General features: G+C 40.5%; 1 protein-coding gene across 1 annotated transcript in view; it reads right to left on the bottom strand.

Moving 5' to 3' along the window:
• TBC1D4 (TBC1 domain family member 4) overlaps positions 1-27073 on the bottom strand; it is a 160425-nt gene that overhangs the window by 8483 nt on the left and 124869 nt on the right. The window contains exons 11-16 of the mRNA XM_054013266.1: positions 17894-18054; positions 16745-16954; positions 11072-11230; positions 10076-10234; positions 8457-8701; positions 1014-1173 (exon numbers count right to left, since the gene is read on the bottom strand). Coding sequence (XP_053869241.1) covers positions 1014-1173; positions 8457-8701; positions 10076-10234; positions 11072-11230; positions 16745-16954; positions 17894-18054 — 1094 coding nt within the window. The remainder of the gene's footprint in view (positions 1-1013; positions 1174-8456; positions 8702-10075; positions 10235-11071; positions 11231-16744; positions 16955-17893; positions 18055-27073) is intronic.

The following is a 27073-nucleotide window of genomic DNA, read 5'->3' as shown; positions in this document are numbered from 1 at the left end:
ACTATATTATTTTCATTACTTAGAAGATACCACTATTTCAGCATCAGCTTAATAAATGAAAAAAATGTACAAAAAAAATCTTTTACTGTCCTTTTACAAATGCAGTGCTTTAAGGAAAAAAAGATTGTATGCTTGTTGGACAAGCACACTCTGAAGACCTATGAAGTGTGAAAGGCATCTGAGTATTGTTATAATGTATGTGATATTAACCATATTAGGAGGAATGTATATTGTTAATTTAAAATTAAAGAAACAACAACCACCATACATTTGTTATTGGGAGCTGATCATTAAATGTAATACAGACTGACATAATTAAGAAATGACTATTTTATCCTACTGTTTGCAAGGTAGTAAATTGCAACTTCATTACTGGAAGGTATAGAAGCTCTTTAAAAGGCTAAAAACCTTACACATGTCTAAAACCCATAGCAATGCTTCTGTTGTCAATAATTTAAGGCCCTAATCCTGCAATCTGATCTGCTTGGGCAGATCCTTATGCCCCAAATGGGGTGATGTCTTAGCCCCACTGAAGTCAAGCCTGCCCCCATCCCACACCGAAACTCTGCTGTGGGGGAGCGGCACACGGTGGCCCAAGACTTCCCCAGAGGAAGCAGCCGCTGCAGAAGTCATGGAAAGTCACGGAATCCATGACTTCTGTGACAAACTCGCAACTTAATCAACACTGTTAATGAATTAAGTTTCTGATGTCTACTTGACATTTAAAAGTAAAGAGTTTTTTTTAAAAAAAGTGGTAGTACAAGTGACTAAAAGCTTCCGCAATTAAGTCTCTATTCTGTAACAATTTCCTGTTGCCCGTTTTTTCCTTCAGTTTAACAGCTTTCACTCTGACTTTATTAAAAAAAAAAAAAATTGTGGCTGACAACTGGAACAAGTTATATGGCATTATCTATTAGTATATAAAACAAAGTGCAAAATATTCCCATGCATGTTTTCCCTTACATTATACAGGATATTGTGTTGCTTATGACTGTGATAAAACACTCTCTTACCAAAAACTCTGGCTACAAATCCTAATGGAAACTGAGAAGCAAACAACGTGAGAAACCAGGGTGCAGCATAAAGACTGGGGCTGATTTCATTCTCTTCAAGATGATTATAGAGGTCTCTGTGATAATCATGGAGGAGTCTTGAAAGTTGATACATCTGAATCTATAGTAAGTTTTGAGAAAGAGATTAAAAAAAAAAAAAAAAAAAAAAAAAAAGTTGAGCTCTTCTCCAAATTTTTCAATCACTTCACAATGCACTTCAGGTGAAATCAACCCCAGCACAGAAGGCCCAGTAAAGTGGAGCTTAAGTGAAGTATAGGCCCTGTGTGGATCCTCTACCTTTGGGTGAATTTCAATCTCAATGAGCTAAAACCAAACACTTGAAGAAGGAGCAGTTTGAACCAGACCATTTATTATTGAAGTATCATCTACATTCACAGATTCTAGATTTTAAGGCCAGAAAAAAACATTATGATCATCTAATCTATACTCCTGTATAACAGGGCATAGAACCTCATCCAGCAATTCTTGCATCAAATTCAATTACTCCAAATTACCCTCCAGGTCAGCCCCCTCTCACAAAAACAAACCCCACAGAGAAACCACCCCATCCCATTATGGATAATAGTCCAGTGGTCACGGCACTCACCTGGGATGTGGGAGAGCCAGATTCAAATCTCAGCTCTGTACGATTTAGAGCAGGGACTTGAACCCAGCTCTTCCACACCCCAAGTGAGTGCTCTAACCCATGGGCTATTGTCTGTAGTGGGGTAGGTCTCACTCTCTCCCATTGGAGCTGTTGCATTTTGGATAAATAGTTAAATATTCTTTGTGCCAGAGTGGGGGGGAGGAGGGGAGAAGAGGAAAGCGAGCGATTGACTATAGCCTAGTGGTTCAGGCACTCACCTGGGATGTGGGAGAATCAGATTCAAGTCCTTGCTCCAAATCAGGCAGAGTGGGGATTCAAATCTTGGTCTCCCACATCCCAGGTAACCACTGGGCTACTGGATAGACTGGAATGGATGGACACACGCATGCCAGACAGACCCCAAAATTCTCACTCCTGTCTTTTGTGTGCAGCCCAAACCAGTAGCTGTGCTCAGAGCATGCCTACTGGATTGGGTCCCGCATACAAAATAGGTGGGGGAACAATTAGTTTGAGAATCTTGCTGGGGCTTAGACGTGAGTAAGGGCTCTGAGCAGCTCGTTAGCTGGGGAGGCAGTGCCAGAATTTAGATGACTTTGCACATAGCTACTGGCAGAAACGTGGGTCCCACGGGGACTTAGGTGCCCACAAGGTTAAGCAGCAGCTGAACAATGGTTTTGAGAATGTCAGTGGCACCTTAATGTTGGACTTAGGTGCCTAATTACCTCTTGGAATCTAGCCCTTAAGAGCCTAAATTCAACAGGTTTTCAATGAGATACAAGTCCCAAATCCTGATGTCACTTTTGAAAATGGGATGTAGCCTATTCAAGGTGCTTCTGAAAATGTTACTCCTTGTTCTTTTCCAAGCAAGAGATCCATTAATCTAAAACTCCTAGAATTCAATGGGCAAAGGAGAATAATAAAACAGTTACCAGTGACCTATAAATCCATCAATAATTCTTTCTATGGGAAAAAAATATTGTTCACATCTTAGTAAAGCCTTATGCACTTAAACTATGCAAACTTTCTAATCCTGCCCAAAACCAAATGGGATTTGGTTTTAACTACATGTTCCGTTTAATTAACTTTCGATCCTCTAGCTAAATCATCTTCTATAATCTCTTTAGCAGAAAAAAATTGTGTATTTTTGTCTAAAATAAGCTATTCACTAGAAGCCAGTTCTGGTTATCAAAAGTCATTTTTCTTTAATAGATGGAAAACAAAGCTAGAAATGATAACATTTTCCCATTAAAAAAAATAAGAACATCCATGCTCATTCTTGTTTCTTACAAAAGAGGAATTTATGGATATATGTGCATCCTATTTCACTCCATCAGAGTTCAGACCACAGAAGTTGCAATGGATAAAAGTACTTTTCCCAGAAAAAGTAATTCTTTATTTCTTTTCACACTCTCTGCTTCATTAAAAGAGAACTAGCCTGTAGTTTAAAAATAATTTGTCTAAGACTCAAAAAGGAGATATACTCCTCTTATTTATTAAATGGTACAAGTCCTATGACTGGGGCCTGTCCTGCCCTACCTCACCTCTACCTCCTGCCTCCTCCCGTCCCCCGCTCCCAAAATGGGTTAACTCTCAAAGATATCTACCAATCGGTTGCAGATGAAGGGGTAGGGGGAAGATATTAACCTAAGTTTTGACTATTGTTTATTAGATGGCCATTGCCAGCTATATATATCTGATTGCCAAGCCACTCAAAGGCTGTCTTCTTCTAGATCTGCCACTTTCATACTTTGCTGAAGTTACACAAAACAAAAGTTGGTTTTGTATATCTCTGAGCCTCTATTTTCTCAGTTGTGAGTCAGAAGTGCAAACCTCATGCGGTCATTATTTCTGATTGCTGTGTATTTACCACCTGCTCCCAGGGTCTCCATATTCTAAAAAAAACACATTCACTGAGTCAGAACAGACATTGAGAAGAGATGTACAGTGTCATCAAGCATAAGCCTCACACTATGGTCTTAAATTCCTCCTGCAGAAATATGGAAAAGACAACTCTCTCATAATGTAAAATTGGCCCAGTCAAACACATGCAGTGCAGGAGGAAGCCCAATTTGAAACTCAGACTTTACAGATTTTTGTGTGTGAAAAGGTTGAAAATATGACTACATCTCCCTGTCTGTGGCTCAGACAATTCAAGCTTTAAGGAGAGAATAGGGTTTTGCATTCACTAGTTAGAGCAGCATTCCATGAAATAAAGCACTGTAAACACCCAATGCTTTCTCTTTTTGAGCCATATGCAGAAACAGTTCAAGGTTAACTAGGGCCCATATCCACCAGGATGTAGACTAAATGGGAGAGTCAGGTAACACAGAGACAGTTAGACTAGATCCTTTTCACGAGTCTCTGAAGCAAATTTGTAAGTGAAGGGTCTAACAGCGTGGCCCTCCTATTTTCAATACAGCAAATCCATTACTGGAAATAGCCATTCCAGGAAAGAAAATAAATGCATGAATTGTCAGACTTGTCTGAGAGCATATAACATATGACCTGCTGCTTTTCATTCACCATTGAATAATGGTTCAATTTGTTATGTTCAATAATGAATTATTTCTAATGCAAGCATATGATACCAAATAGATTCAAAATCTACTTAGTGGAATTACTACACTAGGTTTCAGTTTTTAAAGTGTCACAGAAATTCCTAGTAGTCCAAGGTACTCAAAGACAGCTACAGGTTTTTTTTTTTAAAACTCATAATAAAAAAGGATTATCAAATTTAGAATACTACAGTTTACATAGATTACATAGAAGAGGGCTCTTTCCTAAAGAGGGGCTGAATTTTGGATGACTAGTTGTTTAGTACGTTTTTAAACTTTGTAGCCTAAACTTTACATTTTTCATTGAAAATGTATAATATCTATGAATAACACAGGAGTGTGCTGGTTATAGCTTGACGATTACACATTTTCACACATTTCTTCTCTCTGCCATTTTTATTTCAGAAAAAAAAAAAAAAAATCAGTGAATTGATATATGTCATTTAGAATAGCCAGAAGAGATAATGTCCTATCAGTAGCCTAACTGACCACTGGATGTCACTGTTGATCTAATTTGAGAGAGATTTTATTCTGAGCGAGTTTTAAAATGCTACAGCCAGGTGTGACCTGGGCAGGAGTTGTGCATGTTTTCCCATATAGTACAGTTGTGATAGAGCTCATGAGTCTTAGCTCACAATTCCCTTACAAAGAACTTACGCCTCTCAACTGAAGACTGCCAATCATGCCAAATTAGGTTGTGGCTTCAAGATGCAGGCAAATATCTGCAAAAGATTGAGATGAAACCGAACCCACGTTTGCAATGAAAGCAGAGTTCAGATCTCCATTTTCTAAAGGTGAGAGCCAGTTACTTAATGGCCATCTAGCCTCCTTTAAAAAGGGTCTAAAATATATTCTATCCAGGTGGAAGCCAGAAATTGAGACAGTTTAGTTGAGAGAGGAGACGAATTAAAAGAAAACAGGCTGGAAGAATACCAAATAAATTAATAGTACAGAGAACATAGATCAGGCACTTCTGTTTACTCTGTCTCACATTACAAGAACAAAGATATGTTCAATGTAATTGAAAGGCAACAAATGAAAAACTGATAAAAAGAAAATTATTTTACGCAATGCACAATCAGCATGTGGAACTTGTTGCCCAAAGTATGATTAAGGCTAAGAGGTTTGCAGGATTCTAAGAAGGGCTGGATATTTTTATGGTTAAAAAGGAAGAGTAAACAGAGTTACATTAGTCAGGATTTTTCTAAAATTGAAATGATATGAACTCTCATGCTTCTAACCATAAGTCAAGCTATAACTGAGGGTTAGGAAGAAATTCTGTATGGGCAAGACTTCTGTAATTACCCACTAAGAGGTTTCTTGCACCTTTCTTACAGAAATCTGGCACTGGCCACTGCCCAAGAATGAAACTTAATGGGAGAGCTTCAATTTAGCTTCCAATACCCACTTCTTACCAGAAATTCTTGATACAGGGGCACTGCCTAAACATATGAACTAACGTAGTACCTGGGGAATTACATTTCTAACAGTGGTCAGCATTTATGAGGCCTATTACCATTACTCTATGTGGGAATCAGTATATTTGAAAAAAAGTTATCTTTTGATTAATAAGCTGCAGTCTCAGGCCTATAGTTGCCTTTTTAACATTAGATACAATTGTATTCCATTGGGTCGGAGATAGTTGTGTATCCAAATCTCTATTCCAACTCTAAAATTATCAATTTTTGGCAGAGGTTTTTTGGGCCATAAAATTGTAAAAGGACATCACTGGCCAAGAAAATCCAGGAACTTTCCTCCAAAACAATAAAAGTTCTGGAGCTCCCAATGCATCCTGTCCAAACACATTTGTAAGTAAATGCTTTAAATGGAAATATTTCCATAGTCTGGAACAGGGCAAACCAAATTGTTGCTGAAGATCTACAAATGGTTTAAATTCATCATTGTCAGTTAGCTGCAACCAAGTCATAAATCCTCTCTCCATCAAATCTTTCCACATTAAGGTTTTGCCACTGATTTTAAGAATAGGACTGCCTCTACATGGATGGAAGCAGAGCTTTCTAGCTAATTTTGACCAAGCTTACCCCACCACCATCATTGTGGGAGCTCTGGAGCCATCAAATCCATAATAATTCGATCCTACAATGCCTGAAAGGGGGAGAGGGTATACCAATTCTTGTTCAATCTGAACACAAGGTGTGGTCCACATGGTCATATTTAACAGCCACAAAGATGCCTGGCTTAACAAAAAGGATATGATAATTTTCCAAGTTGGGAAAACAAAATTCTCCCAGACATATTTATTTTACGGATGTCCTGGAATGTTTTCGGTGTTCAGTATCCATAAATATTTCATATAAAAAGATTGCCATTGAAAGTCCTAATTTGAAAGAAATGCCTTGGTGGGTGTATTTGTTAATGCATAAGATTTCGGATTTCCCCCCAAATTAATTTTATACCCTGAGAAAAGTCCAAACTTATTAATGGTGTTTAGAAGGCTAGGAATGGTAACTTTGGACTTAGATACAAATATAAGAGCATCATTTGCAGACAGCGTAGTTTTGTGCTCCGTTTGGCCTACCCTGATACCATGAATATGTTGATTTCCTTGGATGGCAATGGCTGAAGGTTCTAGAGCTAAATCAAATGGAAGAGGAGAAAGGGGGCAGGCCTGCCTCATATGTCTCTGTAATGGAAAAGGGGCGGAAATAATACTATTGGTAACTACCTTGGAAGTTGGGCTAGAGTATAAAAGTGTAATCCAAGCAATAAATTGGTTACCAAATCCAAACTTTGCTAACACATGAAAAAGATAGGCCCAGGCTATGTGGTCAAAGGCCTCGCAAGAAGTGACAGCTAAGGATTCTTTACAAATATCCCGAAGCAGCAATATCATCAATCAGTTGAAGCAAATTATCTGAGCTATGTCTGTTATGAAGAAAGTTACCTGATTTACGTGTATGACGTGTGAGAGACCTTTGTCTCATCACATAGCAAGAGCTTTAGCTAAAATCTTAGCGTCACAATTGATTAAAGAAATAGGCCTGTAATTACTACATAGTCCAACATCTTTCCCAGATTGAGGAATAACTGAAATTACAGCTTCTCTTAGAGCAGACAGGAAAGTTTGCTCATTCTTGGCCTCATTGAATATTCAATAATCTAGGTGTTTAATTCAATTGGGAACCCATCTGTGCCAGGAGTCTTTCCAACCTTCATTCCTTTGATAGCCAGAGTTAGTTCTACAATTTCTAGAGGGGCATCTAAAAGTTCCTTCTAACAGCCAGGTCTGTGGCAGAGACAATCCACTAAAAAGGTTATCTAGGGCATCTTTACAGATTCCCTCCAGGTAAATATAGTTTTGAATAAAACTTTTGAAATTGTTTATTAAGGTCTGTGTTGTATATAATTTATTGCTACTATGGCGATTAGTAGCAATCTTATTTCTGTAAGCCTTTTGCTTAAATCTATATGCCAACAGCTTCCCACCTCTCTCACCAGATTCCCAGTAGTTTTGCTTCAAACAAAATAAAGCAAACTTAACCTTTTGGGACAGAAGTTTGTTGATTTCATATCTTAGATTGATGAGGGATCTGGAGTTTCTCTGGGGAGGCTGCACAAGGATAGTTTACATCCAAGACCTTAATTTCCTTCACAAGGGTATCAATTCTATGTTCTCTCCATTTCTTTTGAAATGTGGCATAAGAGATGATACAGCCTCTGATGAAGGCTTTAAAGGCTGCCCAAAGTGAAGCAGCAGTGGGAGCACATTTTTTAAAAATTCTAAATCCTTCTGGATAGAGTTAACAAATGATGTAACAAAACAACAGAGAGGCATTTAATCTTCACCTTTTAGTTGGGGGTGTCCTTGTTTTTATTCATTCTCTGCATAAGGCAGGGGCAAGCAGGCAGATAAACATGATCATGGTTTATATGGGGTTTGGGGAGTAGTTGTTTTTGCTTTCTTTTGTTTTGTTTTTTTGAGGAGAGGGCAGAAAAATGAGCAGGAAAGGAAGGGATGAAAAGAAAAGGCACAGTTTCCAAATGGAAGAGTATCAGGGTTTGTGATGGGAAGACGTTTACAACTCTTAAGCTTCTGTATCGACTTCTAAATGAGAAAACAAGAGAGATGTTTGGCAAGGAGAACTATATGCATTTTACTCACTTCTAGCACTTATCATCCTAACAAACTACAACTTTCCAAGTATTAGAACAGGCACAGCCTCTTGGAAATCCTACAGCAGATTCAAGTTTAGTTTGTTTTAGGAGAAAGGACCAACTTACCTGTAGTGACAGCATGTCTGGCCTGTACTGTTTACGGAAGCCAAGATCATACATGAGGAATTTCAGCATTTCAAAGGCTTGCTCCTCACTCATGTGTAGAAGCAGTACTCCAGCCACAAAACTGATACCCTGGCAATAACCCACTTCCTTGTCCAGCAAAGAATAAGCTTTCAGGAGATTAAAAAGTGACAGCTGCCCTGCTCCCAGCTGGGTAGAGAAGTAAGGATGTGTAGGGAATGTCCTGCCTGGCGTAAAAATAAAAAAAGAGAGGGGCATTTAATTCTCAGTTCTTTTTTCTAGAGAGACAGAAACCCATAAAACTCCTCTCCTCTGTATTTGCAGAAGTTTCTCTTATCAAGCCTTCCCAGAACATATCCTTAGAATTGGATTTAAATTATAAAACAAATTTGGATAGTTGGTCATACTTTCTGACTACAGCAATATTAAAGTTGTACTGAATAAAACCGTATCTTGGGTAGTTCTAGGGCACCCATTGCTGTTGTACCTAAGCACTGGATAATTGTTATACACTTTTTTTCTGAAAAAAAAAAAATAATAATAATAATAATAATAATAATCAAGAGAGGTTCTGGAACCTATTATTTCTTCCCCAAAGTTGTACTATAGATACTTCAGGTTAGGGCTAGGTTCAAGCTGCAGGATCCAATTCTGCAAACCTGTGTTGCAGCGACAAAGCCTGGCTCTTTAGCTCAACTGTAGACATTCATAATTTCCCTCTGGACGTTTCCAGTCTAATCCCTGGAGTCAGCCCAGATGAAGACCATCACACTGACTCACACATGAATGTAATATTTCTAGTTCAGTATTACCAAGTTTCCAATCAGGATCGGGCCCCATTGTGCTAGGTGCTATACAAACACACAGAAAGATAGTCCCTTACAATCTAAGACAAGTAACATACGAGAGGGTGGGAGAGAAAAGAGAGGAAGAGGATCAATTACATGCATTTGTAATTAAAACAAACAAACAAACACACACAGAATAAATAAAGTAACACTTGAATTCATGTTCTCCAAGAATAATTATTCTTAAGGTTACCCTGATCTTCTCTCTCCCTTTTCCCCTTCATTTTTATTTGCTTTTCTGTCATCTCCCTCCAACCATTACAGACTGTTCCATTGCTTTCTCATAAATCAGCCAGCATATATAGCCCTGTCCTCTCTTCCCACAGCCCTGTTTTTCTTTTCACCCTTCAGGTGAAATCCTGCCCCCAACTGAAATCACAGTGAATTTTACCACTGACTTCAACAGTGCCAGAATTTCATCCTTCAAGTTCGTAGTTCACTCCTGCTCCACTACAGTCCATTTTCTTCCTGTTCTGCAGTTAGCCTGCAAAATTGCACTCACCAAATTTATAGTTAAGTGTCTCCCATTGCAGACAGTGTGCATACAGCACAAACAAAAGGAGCAGAGTGTTCAGCAAAGACAACACTGAAGGCAGCCTAGACAGAACGTATGTTCATGTACAGTAGCATCTTTGTTTCTGTACCAATATGAAACTCAACCCAAAACTTAAACTAAAAACAACATTTTCCAGTCACCTCAGCAATAGGACACAAAGTACACGTTAGAGTATCTATCAGCCACCACAAAAGTACCTAGATCTACAAGGATAGCATGTTGCTGAGCTGTCAGCTGTTTCAAGAGTTCTTTGTATGAGATGTCAGGAGGTTGTTGTTTGCTTGGCAGTCTATGTCTTACGCGATGTTGTACAGCTAGAAATTGCCAAATTTCTCCCCGGCGGCTTTTTGGTACACCTAAAATCAGAGGGGAGAGAAAACAAATGCCCTGAGCAGCTGAATATTCTGAAAGCTTTTTATCTATAATAGTGACTTCTGTTTGATAAAGATAATGTCATACAATGCATTATAGCTAAGGTTCCTTACTTGAAGGCTAAGAACCACAAGACTTAATCTACATGTAACTCACACTAATAGTGTAGTCGTTTTGTCGCCATGTAATGGCTAGTTCACATAGAGGTTTATGAGTCTACTACGGACTTCAAGCTAATGGACTTAGCCTTTGTGCTTAAACAACAAAGGCTCATGATTTTAGGTCCAGATATCTCAGATTCAATTCCCAACTGGGGCATTGTGTTACAAGGGGTAACCCATATGGGAATTGTCAGGGTGAGCTTCCCCAGACAAATGTATAACCCACACTGATGCACTGTGGCCCTCTGTCCCCTGTCTAGTGACTAGTCCATGTACACAGGTTTATGAGTCTGCTACAGCCTTGAGCCAAGGAACTGGGTTCTTCATCTCAGAGAGTAGAGGTTCACGCTTTTAAATCCAAAGGCCCTAGGAGAAATCCCCACCAATGCTAACCTATCTGGGGACATCACCTTACATACAGGAGTACAACTATGTAATTATTCACTTGATCTTTTTGCAGCACTGTCTCAATATATTGTAGGCATAACAGAATCAGTATATGTTCTCATTACAAAATAGTTGGTGTTTGGGACAAAAGGCAACGGGCAATTTTTACCGATTTGGTGCTATTGGAACAAGCTTACTGTAAATAACCTTAAAGACTGAACAAAAAAAGTCTCCCAAATGACCCAGCCAAAACACATCATACATAATAAATACCTTCTTTCAGAGTGGTATGAATATCCTCCATGTCACATCTGATTTTGGCTCTGCAGTTTAATAACTTCTTATCCCAGATATTTATGACATCTTTCTGACATGTACCAACTTCAAGGTAGTCCAATTTAGCTTTTCTTGATTGGAGTTCATCTCTGCTTGCTGGAATATAGAACATGAGGGAGAGTATATGAGAGATCATATCAGAAATCAAATATCTCAATACAGCCAAGGTAATATCCAGAATCTCTCTTCTGTTACTGCATAGGACACTTCGAATGAATGGATAAATGATAGGAGACTGACTTTAAATGAACTGCTGGGCTATACCTCTCTAGACACATATGACTCATATTGCTGAATAAAGAACATGATAAAGTCACAAACCAACATACAAGAAACATAAAAGAAAACAAAATCAGATGTGTTTCCTCCCCTTCCCACAACTACGCCTTCTCTTAACTTTAGCAAAGCTTTGCTGAGTGAAATGAATATTCTGCAACAGAATCCTTATAATACTTAAACCAATGTCAATGGAATGAACAAAAGGATCCTCTCTCCATATTTCAAAAGACACGATCCTGAGTTCTGCTGATGATGGAGAGGTATTTAACAGTTGTCTTTCTGTGGCTAAATGTTGACATCTCAACAACAAACAATTGTGCAAAGCAATTTATCAGATAATTTTTACTTTATGTATATTGCACATTAAAATAGCTTCACTGTGAGAAATCATAGACTTTGAATGCTCCTTCTGGAACTGCAAGAGCTTTGGTAAAGTCGTTTTAGGAAACTTCTCTTTTAAATGACAAAGTCGAGATCATTATCATTATGTGGTCCCACCAGGTACACTGTTCATAGTGGTCCTAATAGATCAGGGGTGGCCAACCTGTGGCTCCAGAGCCACATGTGGCTCTTCAGAAGTTAATATGAAGCTCCATGTATAGGCACTGACTCCGGGGCTGGAGCTCCAGGTGCCAACTTTCCAATGTGCTGGGGGGGTGCTCACTGCTCAACCCCCGGCTTTGCCACAGGCCCTGCCCCCACTCCACCCCTTCCCTTCCTCCTCCCCTGAGCCTTCTGTGCCCTCGCTCCTCCCCGCCCCAGAGCCTCCTGCATGCCACGAAACAGCTGATCGGGAGGTGTAGGGAGGGAGCGGGAGGCACCGATAGGTGGAAGAAGCTGGGAGCCGTGGGATGCAGCTGATGGAGGGCTGCTGACGTATTACTGTGGCTCTTTGGCAATATACATTGGTAAATTCTGGCTCCTTCTCAGGCTCAGGTTGGCCATCCCTGTAATAGATCATGACAGTTTCAAACAGATGCTTCTCACTGCAATGGGGTTTTTATTTTAGCATCTTTTTCCCTTAACACCATCGCTTAGAGTCACAATGCAGGGTAGCAGAAAGTGGTAAGAGTTTTTAATCTCCCTGACTCTAAGATGCACCATTTGCTAAATCCAGTCTGATGTTCTACCACCTACTCTTCTCATTAGGTCCTGCCTTATGCTCACTTCTTCTAGCAACTCCTGGAGACCCACTTTTCTAAAACAACCGTCAGGTAATTCTGGATTTTCATGGAGACCTAATTTTGATTTCTACCTGGGAATGTCACAGTAGCCCTTTTACTGTGCATTTGTTAACAAGTGGAGGGCTTAATGCACACACTGTGCTACTGACGTTGAGATTTAACCCACATGCAGTTCCAGAGTCCAATTGTTGGAAATAGAGTCTTTGATAATCATGTGAGCAGGTTACATACTGCAATATTGCACAATATGATCCCCTCAAGGATTCCTATAACTCTAAGTCTCACACATTTACCATGATCACTGTTGGAAGTAAGTTTACATGGTTCATTGAGGAACCAGGATTCTTTAACTGTTTTTTCCCCAGATCAGAATGATACAAACCAACACTGGGGATTCTATGGGAACATAGGACTTGCAAAACCAAATCAGACCTTCTGTCCCTCAACTAGCTACCCTATTTCCAAAAATGGCCAATACCAGACGCTTCAGCAAAAAGTGGAAGAAACCCATGACAAGCCTCAGTTAATTGGGACACATACATAAGTGCATGCAAGATCAGGAATTAATGTCTAGGCCATTCCACAAGTCTAGTTGCTGAGTATCCCCAAGTGCTTTATAATTTATCATCTTTATCTGACTGATGAGGGCCCAATAAACAATTCTTGTAAATATTTGTATTGTGGTAGTGTCTAGGGGACCCAGTCGCTTTGTGCTAGGCACGAAGCATTTAGGAGAACTCCTACTTCAACGAGCTTCAATCTAAACTTGGATATTGCCCCTGGATTTTTAAAAAAAGTTATCTTTAGGGAACAACGGTTGTTCTTCAAAGAAGAAAAAAAAAAAAAAAGATTTTTATTTATGCAAACTGTTGCATAAATGCAAGACCATAAGAATGTAAAATTCCTATACTGCCAAAAAGGCATTCGATTCTGGCACCCTTATTTACATTGAGTGGTACTCTGCTCCAAAACTAACCCCACTGAAATCAGTGGAATTGCATGTGGAGTAAGGCACTGCTCAGCGAGAATAGGGCAGCAAAATTAGGCTTTTTATAGATTTAGTTGCTTGCTACCATTCTCCTTAAATTTTCCTGTTGTGAAATCACCTAGAAATACTGTGTTTAAAAAAGTAGCCTTTAGCCACTATCAAAATTAAAACAATAGGTATTTGCTTCACAAATCTTACCTTCTGCAGAACAAATAACTATTAGCATTCAAGTCTCCTCGAAGGCACAAAGAACAGTGGGAGAGATTCTGTTAATATTTTAATCAGTACATTTAATACAACACATTAGCAGATAAGAACTGCTGAGAGCTATTTCATAAAGGGGTGGAAATTGCACATCAAAACCAAAGCAATAATAATCAGTGTGATGAATATACAACTAAGAATCAGGCTGCCACTAGAGGTTTCAGCCCGTTCTGGGTTTATGTTTACATTTTCTGAAGTCTGTAATAGACTGTAGTGTTGGGAGACCAACTACCATTTGAATCAAGGTGTAATAATGAAATACCCTGCTCACTTCAAAGTGCGTCAGCTTTCAATAGGTGCTTTCCACACAATACCACATGTGCTTGGACTATAAATATGCCAACCAAACAAATGCAAAATTTATATGGAAACTGGAAAAATTTCTAGAACAACCTATACTTTGTCTCAAGTCATCCTGTCTCCTCTAACACTAGATAACCAGTGCCTAGGTTCCTTAAGCAAAGTCACCTGCATTTACTTGGTGAGACTAAGTCCAATGTATTGGCAGCAATGCATTCTCAGCTGATAAAACTCCACAAGTCAGAGAACCGAGTGGGTTCAAAACTGGAATGCAGTTACTACACTGTTATTTTCTAGTTTTCACCAGAGAGACCAGACATGCACATTTAGTGTTAATCATTAACTAAGAAAGAGGCATTAGCTTTATGTTCTTTACTCTATAAACCACTTATTACTTTAGCTGTTTTGTCATTTGTTCTTGCAGAGATCAGATTAGTTTTAAGTGTCTGTGGTACCTGCAAGGTTTGAGATTTCAAGATACAAACAGCCCTTGCTGAAGTACAAAGAATCTAAAGGAATAACCAGGGCTTATTCATTGTGGCCTCTTCTCTTCCCAAACACAGACTGGCAGGTTGTTAAAAAAAAATAGCCAAGAATAAAGGATTTGGTTGGATTGGCCATTCTTCAATGACTAAATAATCAGTAGATGTTCCCTACAAATCCTATGTCGTTCAAACTGGGAGGGTAACACACTATGTGCTAAAGCAGTGTATTCAAGGGCATGGGTTTGCAGTCACATGGAAAGGCTCCTGCCATTTTTTTCCCTTCCTCTCCCCTAGTATCCTTAGCATGGACTGGTGCCTATATGGTGCACTAAAGAAATGGAGAAATGGGAGGTGGGCATGAGACTTTCACAAAATGAGGATGGTAAGGATTTCTATGCTGAAAGAATGAGACTGCAGCATAATGCCAGCCTCTGGAAACTTAAAGACTGCACCAGACAATATATGCAAATTACTATTTGCAGTTTCTTTAGGGCAGGGGTAGGCAACCTGTGGCAAGCGTGCCAAAGGTGGTACGCGAGCTGATTTTTCAGTGGCACTCACACGGCCCGGGTCCTGGCCACCGGTCCGGGGGGCTCTGCATTTTAATTTAATTTTAAATTAAACTTCCTAAACATTTTAAAAACCTTATTTACTTTACATACAACAATAGTTTAGTTATATATTATAGACTTATGAAAAGAGATCTTCTAAATATTTTAAAATGTATGACTGGCACGCAAAACCTGAAATCAGAGTGAATAAATGAAGACTTGGCACACCACTTCTGAAAGGCTGCCGACCCCTGCTTTAGGGTAAAGGCACTAAAGTGTAAATTAAATCTTTTTTGATTTCTACAAGATTTACATTTAGACCATGATGTTGTCTACTACCTTTTGTAGAAGGAATCCTGAATAACAGTAGTAAGAAACTTGGCCAAAATGTTGATAAATGAATAGAGTGTGTGTCCAACTTCAGACCCTTATCAGGACCTGATTTTCATAAAGTGCTGAGCACTCGTCTTCTGAAAAATGAAGCACCTTTAGGGTATCTCAAGTTGAGCACTCAAAAAATTGAAGCACCAAAATACTAATTGCTTTTGAAAAATTCATGAAAAATTTAGGACCTTAATTACCCTGTTTCCCCGAAAATAAGACAGTGTCTTATATTAATTTTTGCTCCCAAAGATGCGCTAGGTCTTATTTTCAGGGGATGTCTTATTTTTCAGAAATGAAAAATGCCTTATTATCGGTGGATGCCTTATTATCGGGGAGGTCTTATTATCGGGGGGATGCCTTATATTACAACGAGAGGCAAAACTGTAAGTAGGCCTTATTTTCGGAGGATGTCTTATTTTCGGGGAAACAGGGTACTTGTCTGGTAGAGTAGGAAAGACTGGAAAATATACAAGAAACATTTGTTGGAACATCATATGTTTTTATGATGTAGAACACCTATCGGGACAGTGCAATATAAAATCATTCGCTACCCTGTTGAAATGAGGCATGAAGGGAGCAGTTCACTGATGATTTAAGTATTCATGCCAGTTTGCTATAAGATGAAAGAGGAATAAATCCTGTATGGTGGTATTCCAGAATCTGGTTGCCCAGGATATGTATAGCAATGGTTTATACTAAATATATACACACACAAGTATGTGGAATCTTACTCTGACAGAAAGCATGTTTTTAAATTGCAAAACTGATATATAAGCGTGTACTTTTATAAAGAAGGGGAACTTGATGGAGAATGTACTGCAGTATGCTATATCTTTGTTCCACCTCATGAAAAGAGTGTTTAAATCATGGAAGATTTTGCATCTATGCCTTTTCTGAAACAACCAGAACAATAAGTCATATGCCAGCTGTGTCATCCTTTAATATGCCCAATCTTTTCAGGTATTTTAATCACTAAATCAAGGAAAAACTGCAAGTTTTGCATGGAACAGCAGCGCTTCTAAGATTGTAAACCTCAGTCTTGCACCAATTCTATTTCTGAAACTACTGCATAACTTATAATAGCACTGGCCCTGATTTTCAGTTGAAGTCAATGGGAGCTGCTTGTGGTCTGGGCCTCTGAAAACCAGGCCCAGTTGTTTCTCTGAGTGGCTAACCTTCCAGCTTCTGGTTTTCTTTTTCCATTCGAAGCAGTAGAATTTGTTGATGGATAGCTTTTCTCCACAGACTCTGCAACTCTTCCGATTTTTTTCTCCCGCCAGCCTTATCTGGGGCATCCTCATTTTGCAATATCAAAGAAAGAGGGTCCTCCTCCAAGGCTGGAGCAAGAGGGGACAGTGGCAACAATTCATTCCCCTCAAGCCCATCTGCAAAGAATCACATAACTATCACTGGAAATCCAGATTACATTGGCTATACATGCCAGCAATGAAGACAGCAATTTCTACTATCATATTCAGCAACAATACACTGATTATAAGCTAAAAACCACACTTTTCTAACAGTGGAGGCAACATTTTAAATGAAGCTTTAAGGTCAATGGCTATATTGAGCACCCTTCCACAAACTTCTCTCCAAGTTACAAAGGGCATCTTAATAGCTGACCACTCCCACTGCATCCTTATTACCTCTTTCTACAGTTAAGCTTGTTAACTGCCATAGTTTGCTATACGTTCCACCTAGCAGAGATGCCATGTTTTTCTCTCTGCTATCACACAGTACTTGTGCAATAAATCAGTTAATCTACAATCGCTGAATCTAGAGAACTTCTGTAGTGGATCCACAGCTGTGAAGAGTGATATAGGAGCCATATTGACTAGTCAGAACTTTCAATTTTTAGAAGCAATTTCATGCATTAGTGCATTTAGGAGACCAGTAGATTAACATCTAGAAGTAAAAAAGAAAGAAAATAGGGAAGGGTGCTTAACATCCAGATTGTGTTCTATTTGGGACAGAACACTGGCAAAATGCTCTCTTTTTAAAAAATAAATATTCTTGTCTCTTATATAAGCAGGGTGTGGCAATATTTGCTGACAGAGATATTTTGATCACCTAAAGGCAGTTCTTGCAGTTTCTTTGCCCTTGCCGGCAACTATAGCAAAATGCAATTAGTTTGCGTCTACTGCTAGAAACACCAGTTCAAAACAAAGACTCAAAGCCACCCCAATGAGACATTTCCCAAATCTGGGTCAGCAAGTACATTACAATGTTGCATTAAGTTGCTTTTTGTTAAACATCTACTTTTCTTTCCAGGAGTAATAAGCAATAGCATGTTCACAGTTTGCCCTCTTTGAAGCCCCACGGACCTTGATGCTGCATTGTTGAGGGAGATTTGTTCATGGGTGAAGCAACCCGCAGGAAGATTCGCTGCCGCCAGGAGATGCGGCGGGGGGTAAGAGTGACCCCACTGGCATTTAGAGACTCATTGCTGCAGACAGATGAGGTCCTTTTCCTTCCCTCCCCATCACTGGAGGAAAACAAGCAGAGAGTGCACCAAAAAATCAGCTTGAAAACAAACTTGATAAAGGTACACCACAAAAAAGACACATGCATATGCTGAGTCAGTGTTAGGCAGATCATGATCACAGACCACAACCTGAACACAATTGCCAAATGATGCTGCGAAATTCACTCCAGACAGCAGGCAGAGGGAGCATTAGTACAGAGACACAGTGCTTAGTCTAATGTTCAGAATTCAAGCTTATCTTTTTTCAAAATTCCATTTGAAAAACTAAGAGACATTCAAGTGCAGGAAAATAAACTAATATTCAGCCTTCAAATGGCTGCAATTTGTTTTCCTTTCAGCCTAAAGAGGATCTGATGCAACACATCAAAGTGAGGACATCGCTTGAGCACAAAACCCAACAACTCATTTAATTGGCAGGACAGACTAAAAGTAAGCAGGCTCATGAGCCCAAAGGTGGAAGTGCTTATAGCTTCAGGCAACCCCCCTCATGCATCATCCCTCTTCCCACTCTTCAGGGAGACGGCTGACAGTGACAGGGAACAAGGGGATGACTAGAGAGTGTTCCCCCTCCGCTGCCTCACACTAAAGGGGAGTCTGCATTCTTTACCAGCATTCCCAGCAGAAGGAGCAGAGGCCAGGAAAGCAGGGGAGAGAGAGATCCTGTCGCAGTGCTCCAAAGGAGACTGATCTCACCCCCAACTGGCACGTAGAAATGGGCCACAGGAAGCTAGTTGAGCAGATAATACTGATGGAGGAAGAGGCAGCAGAGAGCAAAGAGGAGCAGGAGATTAGAAGGAAACTTTCCCCTGTGAGGTACAATGTTCCCTCTAATTTTTCCCACCCATGTGCAGAATGAATTTTGTTATGTGAACCAATATGGAGGTGATGTGTGACATCACCTCCATATTGGTTCACATAATAAAATTCATGTGTCAGGGTCGGGCCGAGGGAGTCGGAGTGTGGGAGGGGGCTCAGGGCTAGGGCAGAGGGCTTGGGTGCAGGGGGGTGAGGACTCCGGCTGGGGCTGCGGGCTCTGGGCTGGGGTGGGGCCGGGATGAGGGGCTTGGAGTGCAATGCGGCTCCCTGGGACTACAGTGGAGGGGGGAGAAGTGCTTGTCTCCTGGCTGCGGCAGGTCTGGACTGGGCTGGGTCAGGGTGCCTGTCTCCCGGCCGTGGTAGGTCCAGGGCTGAGCTAGGTCGGGACTGGGGGAGGGGCAGGTCCAGGTCCTGGGCAGAGACTCTCCCTGCTGCAGCCCTGAGCGCCTGCGTGGCACTTAATAGGCAGTTGCGCAGCTGCACAGCTTAGAGGGAGCTTAGGTGAGGTAGTTATATTATAATTGTCCACTATGGTGCTTAAACACCTCTCTCTAAAGCATCTGGCACTGGCCATTGCTGGAGAAAAGTGGTAAAATTTTCAAAAGCACTTAAGTCAGGTAGGAACCCAAGTCCTGTTGAGTTTCATTATTTGAAAATTTTACCCAGGACACTGAACCAAACAAATCACTGGTTGAATCCACGAGGGCATCGAATATATCCAGAGTTCCTATGTTACTAAAAAAATCTTGGCTGACTCTGTTGCAACTGATCCTTCCCTGCACTCCTTCCATGGCTCAGCGCATGGCAGTTACACTGGCCTGCAGACACCTACTGCTTTATTTGCTGAAGGCAGATGTACAAGTCAAACGAATCTTTGCCAATCCTAAGTATTTAGGCAGAACAATGCTTGGACAAAGCACTTGCAGTAGCAGCTGATAAGGACAAATAGCACCAGCCATCCTCAAATGGACTAGAGACAACCCTTGACCACAGAGATGTGACTGCACTCCTGGAATAGTCTGCTGGAACACATTCAGCAGAGGAAGAAGGGGTAGAATGGACCATTCATCTCAAAAAAGTGATGGGGTTTCTGTACAATATGGAAGTCCTCTAAAAGGGGGATGCCAGAGATTTGCCTGTGCTTGTCACAGGATTACCGTGTACTCCATTAGGGTTCTGTTGCAGCACCTCCGAGTAATCTGAGCTGTTCTTCCCTAAAGAAGGTGGGTGGCACTCAGAGGAGTTTCTCAAAGAACACCTGCATTGGACTCTGGGTTACAGAAAGTCTGCAGTCCTTGTACAGTGCTTTACCCCACACTGCCATCTGGGGAAAGAAGACGACTACCAAAGCCTCAATACTAAGATAAAATTAAAAGAGAGTGTATTTTAGAGGTTTACAAAGTTAGCAGGGCAATATCACAGGTAACTACCATTGCGCACTCAACCAGTGGGATGGCAATGCATCAGGAAGACAGGTTGAAAATGTCAAATGAGGAATACTGCAAGGCTGCAACTTTATCATGATGGGTTGTCAAGACACTACAGAATATTGCATCTACAGATGCAGCCTTTGGCAGGAAAGTTCTAAAAGAACCAGAACTTTTCATACCCCCAGGACTTACAGTACTTATATAATTTTGTTAATCCTCCATGGATACTGCTGCTACAGACTCTTGGATCTATAGAAAAGGGAAGGCTGACAGGTCAACAAGTGCTCACTATAATATTTAGGAAGTAAGTCTGAAATGGAATGTTACAACAATTTGCCAGTTGTAATCAGCATCTCTGACCTCTCAACTGGTAAAAAAAGAGAAAGCATGCAAGTGAGCTAGACCATGTCATTAAAAGCTACAGTTATGTTAGCTATGTTGCCCTAAGCAACATGCTGAACCAAGGTCACAAATATGTACCTTCATCAGAGCCAGTTCTGGTCTTTGGAAAACTTCAGTTTACTGAACTTTAAAACAGAACGATTATGCAGTTTATCATCTGAACAAAAGGACCACATTAAGTCTGTATGTACCCAATCTATCCTGTTTTTTGTTTTATCTGCCCATTCAAGGACTGCAGGTTCAGCAGAGGTTTGGGCAACTCTTGTATCGAATATTGTAAACTGAACAATGATCCATTGTAAAAGCTAGGATTGGTTTTTGGATTAGCTAGTGTCACATCCTACCAAAACACTGAAAAAATCCCAGTTTTTAATCTTTCTATGGCCCAATAGTTGCCTTACACATTTTCTGTGGATAATAAAAGAAGGAATACTATTTCTATTATATACAACTACAGAGAATGGTATGTGAATACTAATCTAAATGAGGTGATGAAAAGAGTAGTCTGAAAATCATGATATGTAACTGCAGAAGATACAATTCATTTTGGGCCAAAATCTGCTCACTTCATGAGAGCGTCAAAGAGACAAGTCATGGAGGTAAAGCAATAGGATTTGGGTCTATTTATTAATTTGTTACAGAGGTATTACTAAGGATGCAAACTACCACCACTATTTACATTTATTCAAATGTTTGCATCATGCATTAGAACATAAAGCTAAATCATTACAAATCTTACAAAAATGTAACCCTTGAGAACAAGAAAAGAGAAGCATAACCCCTTCTTTTTATCATTCTTTATACAAATAATAAAAACGAAGCCATTATTCTAGCGTAAGCACTCAAAAGGGGGATGCAGTTTGGGGACATGCAATTCTGGGGCAAGTGACTGCAAAGAAAGGTGAAACATCACCAGTGTTTTATTTACAATATTTAACATGCATAGAAAAATTAGAGGTGGAGAGGTAGCTACTGCACATTTTAGTCTATGGTTTAATATCGCACCTTTCTGACCTTCAGTATGTACAATGTGATGTGTTACTTGTGCTTCACTGGTTGTTTCTCTGTAGACAAACATGGCTACCATTATGCACTTCACACAATAAGTCTCACATCCTTGGACACTTAAGATAATGCTGGTAATTATGCATTATCTTCCAAAATTCCCCTGTAATTCTGAATGACTATCTTAGTTCCTCATTTCTTTTTCCAAAAACAATTGACTATTGTAGAGGTAATTGGTGTCAGACTTATGCACACAGCTTGAAGCATACAATGGGATACAAGTGGTTATTTTAAAAAGTGTAGAGTATTTTTTCTGAGAATACCTCAAATAAAATTTAAAAAAACCCACAAAACATAAAATAGAGTGCCTTGGAATTTCTTAAATTCTACTTTGATAATTTGCCTCTGAGCTAAGAGGACCTAAAATTTAAAATCTGATCTGAAAGGCATGTAAGGATGTATTATAGGGTAACAGGAAAAGTAAGTAACCCACACCTCAAATAAATATTCAAGTTATTTATAAGCTCCACCACTAAAATGAGCAGATGGAACCAGAAGCTGGCCAAGCTGGGTGCAGAAATGGTCATATCAGCTCTACTATATTTTCCCAAACTTTCAAGTATGTGGTGATAGATTTCTATACAACTATCTTAGGTATTGCTCATAATGTTCAACTCAGTATCTAGGCCTAGTGGGCTGGAATCTGCTCTCAGTTACACTAATGAAAATCCAGATTAGCTAACTTCAGAGGAGTTACTTCAGATGTGAACTAGTCCAGCATTTTAGTACCTAGGTTAGGCAGGTGCATGCTGGAGGTCAGAAGGATCAACACCACTATAGTCACCCCACTCTGAACTCAGTGGGCAACCAGACATTAACTCCCAGCTCCCCTCAGCGGGAGAAGTTGTCCCGGCATGGACATAGATGCTAATGGCTAGGGCCCTACCAAATTCATATCCGTGAAACATGCATCACAGACCGTGAAATCTGGTCTTCCCCGTGAAATGTGTCTTTTGTGTACTTTTACCCTATACTATACAGATTTCACAGGGGAGACCAGCGTTTCTCAGACTGGGGGTCCTGCCCAAAAGGGAGTCATAGGGGGGTCGCAAAGTTATTGTAGGGGGGTCATGGTATGGCCACCCTTACTTCTGTGTTGTTCCCTGGTTGCTGGAGAGCAGCAGCTGTTGGCCGGGTGCCCAGCTCTGAAGGCAGTAGCGCAGAAGTAAGAGTGGCAATACCATACCATGCCATCCTTACTTATGAACTGCTGCTGGTAGTGGCGCTGCCCTCACAGCTGGACTTCCAACCAGCAGCCACCGCTCTCCAGCCGCCCAGCTCTGAAGGCAGCACCGCTACCAGCAGCGGTGCAGAAGTAAGGGTGGCAATACTACGACCCCCCTACAATAACCTTGTAACCTCCCCCAAAAAAACCTCGTGTCAGGACCCCCCCCAGTTACAACATCCTGAAATTTCAGATTTAAACATCTGAAATCATGAAATTTACACTTGTTAAAATCCTATGACCATGAAATTGACCAAAACGGACCATGAATTTGGTAGGGCCCTACTGATGGCAGTATGGCTCCAGAGGCTGCTGCCATGGGGGTAATAACAGACCAGCCACCAGCACGGAGAACTGAAGCACCAGGTTGTTGCAGCTACCAGGGTTGGGAAGCATTATCCTTATCTCTGTGATCCATCAAACTGCATGTCAACCTGAGGGGAACATTCAAAGGAGTCTTCCAAGGCTTTATCACAGGAGGGTACCATTGGGCCTTACAGGGCAAACATTTCTACAGGCTGGAAAGCTTATTCAGGTTCTACTACTATCCCTCCTGGTAAAAACACTAAGGGTGATCACTGTAGTTCTAATTTCAGATTTTGCTTAGTCAATAAGCATGTGTTAGGAAGAAACTTTTCATAGGACACAGGGAGAAAAAAAAAAAAAGATTTGTTGCATTTTTCAACGTGAATTGAAAACAAGTTGCTTCGAGAAGGGGTATTTTTTAATTGCTTCATAAGCGATGAATTCCTTCCCTACCCTCCCTTCCTTCCCTACCCTCCCTCCCTCTACCCCCAGTTCTTTTCGTTGTCTCATAACATGTGCACTAGTAAAACTAAAACTACAACTGCATGCTATGTAATATTAATAGCCTACCCACACTTAGGCACGCAGGGATTTATACAAGCAATTAAAATACACTGCATTTTCAAACATAAGTAGGTAATATCTGACGGTATAAAATGTTAAACAGCCAAAAAGTAGAATTGCTAGAAAGGAAAGGATTGAAGAATAGTGCAAACAGCTGAACTAAAAACATGGATGTTGCTCTAGCACCTAAACAGTTTTCTCATTAAAATGTTGAGCATGCATTCTCATAGTAAAGGTTCCATACATAAAGATCTCAGTTTGGAAGTCATGCAAATACAACGAGATCCCTAAAAATTTAACTGAACTAAAGTAAAATAAAAAAATTAAAAAATTCTGATATATTGACTCTTTCTGCCCCCAGAAAAACAGCTTTGGATTTTGTTTATAATGGTCCTTTCTGTGTCTAGCAAGCACAAACAAGGCTTCTGGCAAGGTGAAGCATGTTTGTATGTGTTTGGTCATAGCCTGTTAAAACATTTTCCCTAAAGCATGACTTAAAGCTCTGGTTAATATACAGTACAGTATTCTACATTCTGTTTCTACCAGGCACTCTCTTCACAGCTCAGTTCTAAATAAAAATGATTATTCTCAGTAAAGCTGCTGAACAAATATACTCTTTGATCCTTAATACTGAAATCCTTTGCATATTTTATATATATATATATAACCCAAAAACCGAAATTAGAAATACAATGAAATGCCTCAGACATTTATCAGTTTGTACTTTAACTCTTCAACAGCCAGAACGTAATGTGAAGATAGGTGCCTTGTAGAAACAGAATGTAGAATACTGTATATTAACCAGAGCTTTAAGACATGCTTTATGGGAAAATTTTCAAGTGTCTGTCTGAAGGAACAATAACCCATTTTCTCATTTTGGCAAACTCTAACTATATTATATTAAAGCACACCAGTATATCTGCTACCTCTTTTCGTTAGGTACTACATGCTAGACAGTACATGCTATGTTGAAAACTAGACAGCTTCTTGAGGCAGTTATTATGTATGACACACTTTGTAACTTACTGCTTATTTTCATTTAACTGCAAATACAAACTGTTCTTCACTTATCTAAAGCTTACTTTCAAAATAAATCTGTAAAGTATCCTCCCAAGATTGCTCTTCCAAGAAATAAGATCACGTTGAATTACAATACTTATCTGAAATTTTTTGTACTTAAATCCCTTCATTACGACTGACCCAGGAGTAACTCTTTACTCTTGCTGTTCATGTCAAGATTTGCATTTTCTTCAATTTGCTTTCACTTCACTACAACTTCTGCTTTTCTTTGATGCAACTAACTAAATAGCAGTTGGGCAAATAGAGCACCTGCTTTGCCGTTTGAAAACTAGATGGACAAACAATCCCAAATCCAGTACAAATGATCACATGGAATTTAAATTCTTGTGACTTGGACTGGCATAAGGTTAAGAAATAAAGTATTCCTCCCTCAGGGGACCAAAAAAAGTTGGTTCCCACCAGTTTCTCTCTCTTTTGGTTATATTTCCTGTCAGTTATCTTTATTCTGAAAAAGATTATTTTTCTGCTGCTATTTTGTTCAGAGATTGCTCCTAAATCCTTTGCTTTTCTTAGTTCCTACAGCACTAAATTTATTGTTAGCAATTAAATATTTCAAAGATTTGGAAAGCATACTAACTAGAATTTAAACACTGGTAACTCACTGGTAGCCAGTCAAAACACACAACAGGTAAAACAGCATGCTGCAACTGGGACACAATTTAAACTGGTGAGCTCTAAACTGGAACTAGCTTCTTTCCTTGTTGCAAAGTCCCTGTAATTATTCATGTCTGATAAGAAAAAATAAGAATCCACGGCAATAGTCTAGCCATCAGGAGCAACACTACAACAACAAACCAAAGATTCCTGAGATGAAGGAAAGAAGATTTAAACGAAAAAACAGATTTTGCTTTCAAGCGTCAAAGGGGTTATTTTAAACAGTCAGTTAAAACACCCCCACACTGTTAACACCTAAAAATGGTCTTAAATAAAAAGAGCTCTGAGTACAACTTCCACCCTAAACTTGCACTTGGGCAGAAAGCAGTTTACCACTGCAAGCAAAATCTTTCCATATTGAATTCTGAGAGGTTCCAAGCACTAGCAACTTCCACTGACTAAGGCAGAGTTGTGGGTGTTCATTATCACTCAGGAATTGTCTCTACAAAGCTAAGACAACTGTTAATGGACAAACCCTGTTAATAATGGGGAAAGTCTGAAGAGTCTTACTCCGTCTTCTAATGAAACTAGGGTTACCATATCTCGTAAATAAAAAAAAAAAAAAAAAAAAAAAGAGGACCCTCCACGGGCCCTGGCCCCGCCCATTTCCCCACCCCTAGCCCCGCCCCAACTCTGCCCCTTCCCCACCCTAACTCCGCCCCCTCCTCCCTCCCACTCCCAGCCAGGGGGAAAGGGCTACCCCAGTGCTACCGGCTTCAGGGTTTGCCAGGCAGCCCCCAGACCCTGCGCCCCCAGCCGGCGCTTCCCCAGCGCAGCTGGAGCCCGGGAGGGGAAGCGCTCAGCCGGGGGCACAGGGTCTGGAGGCTGCCCGGCAAACCCTGAAGCCGGTAGCGCTCGGGCAGCCCGGCTCTTAAACAGAGCCGAAGAGTCGGGGAGGAGCAGAGCCGCCGCGGCTGGAGGCTCTGCTCCTCTTTGGCTCTGTTTAAGAGCCGGGCTGCCCGAGCGCTACCGGCTTCGGGCAGCCCCCATGCCTCCGGACCCTGCGCCGCCGGAGCCCGGGAGGGGAAGTGCCCGGCTGGGGGCGCAGGGTCTGGAGGCACGGGGGCTGCCCGAAGCCGGTAGCACTCGGGCAGCCCGGCTCTTAAATAGAGTCGGGGAGGAGCAGAGCCGCCATTTTCCCGGACATGTTTGGCTTTTTGGCAATCCCCCCCGGACGGGGGTTTGACTGCCGAAAAGCCGGACATGTCCGGGAAAAAGAGGACGTACGGTAACCCTAAATGAAACCAAGTTTGAAGTATGCTGGAATAAGACGTGGCTAAGAACCAATGGATTTGTTCTAATGATGGCATTTTAATACAGTACTTCCGATAACACAGCACATTTTATTCTAAAAGGGCCAGATTTTTAAAGGTATTCAAGTGCCTACTGAAATTTTCAAAAAAGTGTTAGGGCAGTGTTAGGCACCAAGATGCTTTTGCAAATCTCATAAGGTGCCTAAATACCTTTTAAAACCTGG

Source organism: Malaclemys terrapin, chromosome 1 (genome assembly GCF_027887155.1).
Source record: "Malaclemys terrapin pileata isolate rMalTer1 chromosome 1, rMalTer1.hap1, whole genome shotgun sequence".
In the NCBI taxonomy this organism is placed as follows: domain Eukaryota; kingdom Metazoa; phylum Chordata; order Testudines; family Emydidae; genus Malaclemys; species Malaclemys terrapin.
Note: the sequence above shows the minus strand (reverse complement) of the source record. Positions and strands in the feature narration are given on the sequence as shown.